The sequence below is a fragment of the Cupressus sempervirens genome, chromosome 2, assembly GCF_028749045.1.
Source record: "Cupressus sempervirens isolate cs-2001-9-10 chromosome 2, ASM2874904v1, whole genome shotgun sequence".
Lineage (NCBI taxonomy): Eukaryota > Viridiplantae > Streptophyta > Pinopsida > Cupressales > Cupressaceae > Cupressus > Cupressus sempervirens.
The window spans coordinates 229,549,896-229,559,890 of record NC_143119.1 but is presented as its reverse complement, the minus strand read 5'-3'; the positions used below and the strand labels follow the sequence as shown (position 1 = coordinate 229,559,890).

Genomic DNA, 9,995 nt, shown 5'->3' with positions numbered 1-9,995 from the left:
AGAGAAATTAAGGGTGAGAAGTGTAGATGTAAATAGAAATGGAATGTGTATGTTGAATTCTAATCAAGATAGGAAGGGGAAAAAATAATCATTTAGTCACATTACTAGGAGGAAGATAAAGAGTTTCATAAACTTGACAAGGTTTGTGTTTCATGATGAAAGATTTTTTCACAATAATTAATGGAGCTCTCTCACTTTTCTCAACTCTATTTTGTCATTGATTATCTTGGAATTTATCACATCCCCTAAACATGAAATTGTTTTATCTATTTATCTATTTTATTGTTGTGGATATAGATAAACAATAACAAGGACTTGACTTGACACAATTCTACAAATAGTTCCAAATATTTTTCTACTTTTGTATGTGTGTAGGTTTATTGGAAGCATTAATAATTAGAAACAACCATTAAACAAATAAAATAAAATATTCAAAGAATGACAAAAATTGAAGTTGAATCTAAAAACAGTCTTTCTTTGGTTCAATTGGGAAAATAGTTTGTCAGTATGCTGGCATCAAAATGGTAAATTTTTGTTTTTAATAATTTAATTAAAAAATAATTTAAAACTATATGTTAAATGTAAATTTAATTTGAAAACATCATTTTGATGCTGGTATAGACATCACCATACATGTTGGTTTGAGTAATAAAGTAGAACGTGGAAATTAAAATAAAGATAAGATTTTTTTTCTCTAATTATTATAAAAGTAAAAAAAAAAAAGATATTCAATTATATATTAACAATTTAATTGATGACTAAACTATATAATTATAAATATCTACTTTTAAATAGTTGTAAGAGTAACTAATTTTAATTTTAAATATAAGATTAAAAAAATTTTAAATTCTAAATATTTTAAATGTTTATATGCAATATTTTTCAGGTTTTCATTTTATTTTGTTAATATAATTTATGTTTAAAAAGAATTACATTTTGAAATTGAAAGAAAAAAAAGTAGAAATAAAGAAGTGGGTGAATATTCCCAATAATTTCTATATAAGACCTAAGACAATTTAAGCAAATACCTATTCAAACCATGTAAGATTACCTAGATCCTAAGTGTCCTTGTATGAAGTTAACCATTAAATATTTATATATATCATTCAGCTGGTTCATACTATAGGATTAGAAGATTATGACAGATGTAAACATGTGATATAATTGATAAATAGAAGATAATTGTAAACATGTGATATAATACTAGTTCATCGTATCTCTATAAGTGTGCCCTCATCTACTTTTTGCCACGGAAAGATTATTCTTCTCATATCTCAGCAAGTTATACTTATCCTGATTAATAAGCTATTCTTTAACTGTTGTCTCTTCTAAGACTAAAGAGTCGGCAACGAATTCTTATACCTTGGAGTTGATATACAAAGTTTGATTTAAATGTATAAAATGCCGTGCTATTCAACAAGATAGCTCCTACTCAATTTCAAAAATAGGTTTTCTTTAATCGAGTGGGGACAATCAGGTAGAAACAATTAAATTGGTTTTTAATGGCAACCGAATTCAAGGTTGGCATAGCTCTTTGGGCCCTGCTAATCATATTAGCAGCAGCAGCAACAGCAGAAGTTCAATCTGGCCAAAGTATTGCAGAGAATTATATCGATCAACATTGGACATCACCAACAACTGGGACGGCCAGTGTTTTCAATGTATGGGGCAATTAACCAGTTTTAAGTCAATTTAAAGGGATATATTTTCTAGACTAATTTAAATTATGATCTTGTGTTGTATAATGTTTGTTTGACTCAAACTCATTGTTTCATGTTTTCTTTTGAATTAAATTTATATTCTTATTTTCTTACTTCTAACTATTAAGAAGAGGGATGATTTAATGTATAGCATGATTTTTGTTGCCAAAAATGTTTTATTTTTCTTAATGGTTAATTTGTTATTCTTGTGCAAATTATCAATCCAACTGTCCCTGTCATAGTTTTGTCCTCTAGTAAATCTGGAGAATTTTTATATCTGATCCATCCCCTGGTTCTCTCCTATTTAGTGGCCTTAGCTAAGCTCTAAAAAAAAATGTACAAAAAATAGATTGACAAATATATATTATTATATTTTTCAAAGTGTTTTATTGGATCTATTTACAGTACAGGAGATACAGATAATGAAAAGAAAATACTCGTAATTTTGTAAAATTCTAGTAAATTTTCAGTTTTTTCAAATTTGGTTAAAGGTACATTTGGTAAGGAGTAGCCCCGTCCATTATTTTTTGCTTTAACTTGCTGTACGAATCACTGTACTTTGGCATAATTTGCGGGGTCTAGACTCTATAGAATTTGTTCTTGTCAATTTCATCTAATGTGTGCGTAACATTTGAAATTGTTTTGATAAGGACAAAGCTAACTCTGTTTTTGTATTTGGAAGAAGAATTATCAAGGGAAGTCTGGAAATACTTTCGAAATTAATAAATAATTAAGTTTTTGCTGTCGATTTGATTGTTCTGCTTTTATTCCATGTTACAGTTGTTTCAAACTCATCATGTAAAAGTTTTAGAACAATAAGGAAATTGTGTATTTCAATGTCCTGTTCTATAAAACATTAACAATACTTTTATTTCCAATTAATATATGCTATGAGGAAAACTGATTTAATTCAATTTTATGGATTTTCTCTTTCAGGTACCTGTAAGAGCACGTAAAACGTCATCTTCCACTCTGTCAGTTCCTGTCTGGAGGAAGTTTCATAAGGAAAAATTTATTCTCGAGAGGCCATGCGGCCCTGCCGTAGATAATAAGGTTTGCAAGATGAAGAGAAATGGTTGTTTTACTTTTACTTATTTTATTTCATTCTTATTTATGAAAAAATATTGTTTCCATGTGCAGGTAGATGGTATAATGGCCGCACTTCAAAATCCAGCAAGCCCGATGAAAAGTTTTACATTGAGAGATGAAGAGGAAGAAAAGTTGTGGTCTAAGGAATCGAGGTGGTTTAATGGACAAGTAAGTGTTAACGTCCTTTTTAATTCTCGAGTAAAGGAATTTAGTAATAAAAATGTCTGTGCCAAAGCATTCTTGTTTGTTGTAGAGGTAACCTTTACAAATGGAATTTTAAAAGTACGAATTAATTGTTGATTTCAACTTTAAAAAGAAAAGTAAAAATAAAAATCAGAAGAACATTTACGCAAAAGACAATAAATTTTATAGTGGTTCATGTGTAAACAGGTTATGTCCACTCTTCAAACTTAAATTCTCAGTTTTTTTTAATTTTCATGGTACAATACAATGGCAGTGTTCATCAATATATAAAGTCTACGGTATATGAAATATGGAAGATCAAGAGTTCTACTCTTACAACTGAAAGGGCTGATTATGTCAGTCTGAATATTCTATTCTCCAACAGTTGTAACCATTACAAACATGATTAGATTTCATACACCTAACCATCTCCCACATGAAGACCAAACACCAAAAACTTGAGAAAGAAAGCTCAATCACAAACAACAAACAGGTTTTGAGAAGATTTCATCAGAATGAAATGTTGTTCTTGCACATTTCTAATGCGATTTCTCCAAGTTCTATCACAGTAAATAAAATCTAGCATGATCATTTGAACATTCAACAAGATAAAATCTAACATGTATTCCTTTCTACCTTGCTCATTTAGACGGATTGCTTAAATATCACACCCTAAACTTCATTCCAACACTAAAAGTGTTAAATGGTCAAAGTTGACTTATTTTTTCTATATTTAATTTTCTGCTAAGTGTATGATGTTTAATAATAACTCACTTAGACATTCTATAGAAATTCCACTCTTTTCTCCCATTACAGGATTCATATTAGAATCCAGATTCACACCAAACCCCTCGAAGTGTGCAGAATAGTTAAAAGACAATCACCAACGATCGTATGAACATGACCATTAATCTGCAGACTTCGTTCTTTGCTCCTCAGTCATAGCTTTTCCCTTTTGCTCCTCTTCTACAAATCGAGAAATTACTTAGACTTTTGGGCCATCTTCTTAGTCAATACATCAGCCTCTTCTTTCAACCATGGTTTTCTCTCATGCAGTCACATCTTTTGCTACCTTATTGTCTTTTCATCTTCAACCTTCTCATCTGTCCTTTCATCTTCTACAACCTTTTTCTTGTTTGTCCCAAACTTTCATTCTGTAGAGACATATGTACAATTTTTCTTTGACTTCAAATCTATTTGGATCATCTAGTATAAAGCTAGAAATAAGAGAAGTCATACCATAAAAGGCTAATGCCAAATGTTACACTCCCTAGTTTTCTCCTCCTTTGCTTTCTTTTTCAATCCTTTTATAAAACTTTCTTTATGTTGTACATCACCATTTACGGTCTGCTCAAGAATTGCTTCAAGCTCATATTGAAGAGCTTTAAAATCCTCTGATCCAGCTTGAGCTCTTTAGTCTTATCTTCCCAGCCCTCTCATCAATGCACATGGTGGATTCTTTTTTTCTTTGCACACGCAACATCACTCTCTATCAAAATTAAGTTCCCAAGAAATTCATTAATGATAGGATCAACTTCACCATCTTCCATCTCTACTCTCGCCTTACCTGACTCTGATACTAATTATTGATTTCAAATTTTAAAAGATAAAATAAAATAAAAAGAACTTTCATACAAGCAATAAATTTTTTAATACTTCACTTCTAAACAAGGCTACATCCACTCTTCAACCTGGAATTCTCAGTTTTATTAATCTCTCATAGTACAATACTACCGGTAGTGTCCATCAATATCTAAACAGTATACAGTTTACGGAATTGGAAGAAAGAGTTTTACTGTAACAACTAACAGGACTGATTATGTTAGGCAGAATATTCTCCTATTGCAGTAACTGTTACAAATATGATTGGACTTTATATAACTAACATTACTTTTAGACATGATTGGATTTCATATACCTAACATTAATAATAAAAGTAGGAATTTTAATGTTAGTGTTAGTTTAATATTGTCTCTTTCTCGATTGCAGAGAAAACTATTGGTGCGTAGGACAGGTCCCAAGGATCCCAACCCTGACAAAGGACGCGACCCCTCACACTATTAACTGATATATTGTCTTGCAAGGCAAAATGTTCCTGATAAAAAGGGTGCCCCTAAAGATCAAATTATGCACTTGCAATCCACTCTAAATTTCTCCCACAGATAGAGAAAGTAGAAATTTTGTATGATTTGAATTTGCATTTCATCGAAGGATTTAGCAAATTTTCTATTCGTTTTAAAACTGTGAAAAGCTGTCAACGGGAAGATGACTGCATACTTGAGACGTAATGCGAGAATAGTAGATATAAATCATTTCAACGAGGTTGATTTTTTTCTTTTTTAATCTTTTGCTGTTAAAATTTATTGTTAAGTAGGAGATAATTTCCACAGGAAATCAAATTCTGATATTACTATCAAGATTTAGTTGTGTGATTTTGAGTCAAACTCATTGACCCACGTTTCATTATGTTTTTTTAAAGCTTTTGCTGATAAAATTCATTGTTTTACTTAATAGGTTAAAGCTCTCATTTATTTGATATTGTCACACATTTGTTGGTAGTTAGATGTGAGTAGTTAGTCACTACTATCATAGTAGTGGGTAATTAGGATAGAAGTTGAATATTTTAGATGTAGAAGAACTATCATTCTTAGATAATTTTAATAACTTAATCAACAACATGAAACTTCCATCATTATATATATTCTTACATTATTTTTTAATTGAACCCTAAAATGCCCCCTTATCTTGTATTTTCATGCATGAATCTAAAGGCCAAAATACTTTCTTATAATAAAGTGGTTAGAAATCCGAGACTTTGATGGTTAGCAACAAATTATTATATTGATTTGAAATTTTAAAAGGTTATTTCTTAGGTCATGTTAGTATCATTATCTTCACTTTTTTAATTGTTCTCTATTAGTTACTTGTAGAATATTTTAGCTATCTTATTATAATGAGATATGTTTATAGTGTATCTATTAAACACCCATTAAAAATATCATATGCTACACTATGTTTTAGATTGTTAATAGGAAAATTATGTACTATATTTATATCATAATAATTGACATAATATGCTATTATTTGAGCTTCCAATAAGATATTGTAGAGTTATAAGGAAGATTTTAACCAATACTAAATATATAGACATTTATTTAATATGTTTTTCCAATTTTTATTTTTTCAATTAGTCTCATATTCTTTGAATAGAGACTATAACTTAAGGTCTTTTTTTGTAATAAACGAGAACATTGTCTTAGCTGCACTTGATTTTTCTTCTTACATTTCAAAATTTACTAAGTTGTCAATATTATTGCATATGTAATATATGATAGAGTATACATTAATTTGTTCGTTCACTATTTTATAAAGTTGGTATCACTAGATTTTATCCATATGAGTTTGAAAAGTTAACAAGTTTAACTTAGGTGTTCTAAATATACTTCATTGGCCCAGTCAATGAGTTTGAAAAGTTAATAGCAAGTCTAACTTAGGTGTTCTAAATATACTTCATTGGCCCATTTAAAATTTATGAGAGATATTTGTTTCATTTTTTAAGATTGGTGATATTTCATTTTAGTTTACCATACTTGTCAAAAATAGTTAAAATTAATGCACTAAGAATTATTCATTATTGTAAATTGAGATACACATTATTTGATATCTTGAACTATAAAGAACAATATTTGGGTATTTTGAAAATGTTTGTCAAAACATTTTGCTATGAAATGTCTAAAATTACTTTGATGAATGTATTCCATATTTTCAAAAATTAATAAATAATTAATTAAATTAAATATATACTATTTACTCTTTTGTTTTTCACCTATATTTGAAAATTTTATATTTACTATATATATAGTTGAATTTGAATCATTGTGTAACAAAATTTAAATAATGTAATATTATAAAATATATACAAAAATATTAGATGAATAAATCATTTGAAAATTGAAAATATTATAATATTAAAATCTATTTGTAAATTTAATTCAAAATTTTACCAAAAAGCAATTTTACAAAATCCAACAAAATATAAATATCATATTACAATAAATATTCTAGTTTAAATTGTTATTATTTATACTTAACATAAAATTAAATTAAGAAAGTAGGCAAGAGCCTACAACAATGGTGAATTGTGAGTCTATTATCTAAGAGGTCTTGGACTCTAGTCTAATCAAACTTTATAAATAACAATAATAATTAAACACAACACATAATGCCAAAGTAACTATTATGGAATTAATTCTAATATAATTTTAGCACTAACAATAATTATAAATTAATTTTAATGATTTATTTAATCTAAAATTTAATTTAAAGGAAAAGTATAATAACTCTTAATTATGATTAGTAAATTTTATTTATGTTAAGTATAGAAATATTTAGAAGAACAATTGCATTATGTACAAATTAATATCAAAACTTTAAAAATATGTTAAGTGGGAAAAAGTAATGAAACATATTCATCCAATATTATATATCAAACATTAACATCATATATGTTTTTTAATTAGATTTTTTAGTATATCATAATAATCATAAAAGAATTCTTTATACTATATTAATAATAATATATTGCATACATAGGAAAGAGTTTACAATGCAATGGTAAATTGTGAGCCTCTCATCGGGGAGGTCTTGGGTTCAAATTTACTCAAGATTAACACATAAAAATAATTAATTTTAACAATAATAATAAATAAATAATAAATAATCAAGGCTTCGGCCGATTACCTATAAAAAATGAATAATAATGCATACATCAATTTTATATAAAAAACTCAACTTACAACAAATTAAGGAAATATGTAACAAATCAAAATTTAAAGTTTATATTTTTTAATATTCAAAGTGCACTTGAATAAGTTGTAGACTTAATTTATTGGTTGATTGAGAATTAATTGCTAATTGGAGAGAAGTGAATGCAATAGTATTTGCTAATGATGATTGATCTTTCATGTCTTACCTATAAATAAAAATAAATTAAAAATTACATGAAATGAAAAAGAAAAATAGTAAAAGTTAAAAATTAGAAAACTTGAAAATAATAAATAAAATAAAAATCTATAACTGAATATTCTTTGTTGGATAACATATTTCTTTTATATAAAATAAAACTTAACAAAAATAGAAAAAATAAAAAATTAATAGAATTAAAATAATTAACAAAATAATAATATTTAATCTTTATTGTAGCAGATAACACTCCCCACCTTTCAGAGAGAAACTTAATGCAAAACAAAACAAATAATGAAATCTCAAAAATTAAAGCTTAGAAAATACATTTATGTTCTAGTTCTAATGTAGGTATGCTCTGATACCACTGACGAAGGGCCACACCACCCTACCAACTCACAACCAAGAATGCAACAATATGAAGACAATTTTATTATACTTGAAAATCCAATAGCAATTACAATAACATGTCTGCAAGATCTCTCAAGATCCAATCTAAACCCAAGCTAGCCCAGATCCACACTCTGGTAGAAACCTCTGAGATCTCAACTTGTGCTCGCAAGCCACCAAACAACTTCCTTGTTTCTAAACCGTAGCCACTAGCTCTTCTCTAACTTTATCCAAGATCCAAGTGTAAACTGCCTCACATTTAGCGCTCTGTCTACACACTCACAACTCCATCACAATCCTGCTGTAAACTGCCTCACATTCGGCGCTCTGTCCATAGACTCAGGAAAAACTCACTCTTCACTCCCTCCTTCTCTTTCACACCTTGAAGCCTTCCAAGCTTTCCAAGCTTCACCTTCCACAACTTTCACCTTTCCAAGCTTTCCTTCCAAAGCTTCTACTTCTCGAGCTTCTCCTTCTCAAGCTTCCACTTCTCAAGCTTCACCTTGAGCTTCTCTTTCTCGAGCTTCTACTCCTCAAGCTTCTACCTTCGAGCTTGATTAGAAATGCTCATATGCTTTGCTTAAGTAGACACTTACCACCCAATACATGACTTATCCACAACCTTCTAGAATTCCTCCTACACAATATCCACAACTTTCTACAACTTCCATAACCTTCTTCAATATCCACAACTTTTTACAATATTCATAACTTTCTAGAATTCTACTCACACACCTCGATAAATGGAATGACAACTATTTATTTTTTACTATTATGCCACCTATGCACCTCGAAAATAGAAATCCCCTTTTCTTTTCTTTTCTCCTTTTTTCTCTTTTTAGAAAAAAATAATAATTTTGCCATGCAAAATGCTCCTCATCAAGTTCAATATAAACCTATCCTTGAAATATAGGAAGACAAAACTATATAACCATTTACGGCTGAACTCTCTTTTTTTAGAAGAATTAATTTACTTGCAAACCTAAATTTTTCTTACAATCAGACAGTATGGCCGTTATATTTTTTTATAAGCTAATGATAAGGAATGGGAAATGGTATATTTTTCACAGTTCAGTTTGAAGGGAAAAATAACTTTTCGAGAAAGCAGAGAAATTGAAGCTGTTGTGACTCAATTGTTAAGGCGCACAACCTGCACCAAACACATATTGAGTAAATACTATAAATAACAAACCAAAGAAAGCTTCAAAAGGAATGAAATCTCGAAATCTTGTTTACCTGCAACAGATTGAACGAAGCCCTTGTATGAAGATGTTTTCCTCTGTATTCCTGCAAAACGCAGGAGAAATTATTTAGTTTCTTTCCAGGATAGCTGGTCTATTTATAAACTTATCTAAAGATTCCACTGCTTACTTTATTATGAAGTGGAAGTATTATCTTTATTATCAATTAAAAAATAATCTAATAAACAAAGAAAGCAGAATAGAACAAATTATTGATTGATTTTATTTTTCAGAACAGGTTAGGAAGGCTGAATTGAACAAGGATGCTTTTAAAAGTTAATCGAACATGGGTTTATTTATTTATTATGAAAATGTCAGTCGAGCAAGTTGATATACTAAATGCAATTGTATAAACTATTTTTATACTCAGCAAATTATAGGCCATTATTCTTCTTTACGCTCTATTCTGCTTATTTCCTATGCTTTACGA

General features: G+C 28.8%; 1 protein-coding gene and 1 long non-coding RNA gene across 2 annotated transcripts; one reads left to right on the top strand and one right to left on the bottom strand.

Annotated features, from left to right (window-relative positions):
- The first annotated feature begins 1,080 nt into the window (after nt 1–1,080).
- On the top strand, nt 1,081–5,315 carry LOC149571883 (uncharacterized). The gene is made up of 4 exons (XM_089813292.1): nt 1,081–1,661; nt 2,637–2,753; nt 2,841–2,957; nt 4,962–5,315. The coding sequence occupies exons 1-4, from the start codon at nt 1,503–1,505 to the stop codon at nt 5,034–5,036; spliced, it is 468 nt and encodes a 155-aa protein (XP_089669418.1). The 5' UTR covers nt 1,081–1,502; the 3' UTR covers nt 5,037–5,315.
- Nucleotides 5,316–8,343: 3,028 nt separating this feature from the next.
- LOC149571882 (uncharacterized) lies at nt 8,344–9,620 on the bottom strand. Its single transcript, XR_016358784.1, has 2 exons — nt 9,561–9,620; nt 8,344–9,474 (listed from the first exon to the last, which is right to left on the bottom strand). It is a non-coding gene; the product is annotated as an uncharacterized LOC149571882 (long non-coding RNA).
- Between the last annotated feature and the right edge of the window lie 375 nt (nt 9,621–9,995).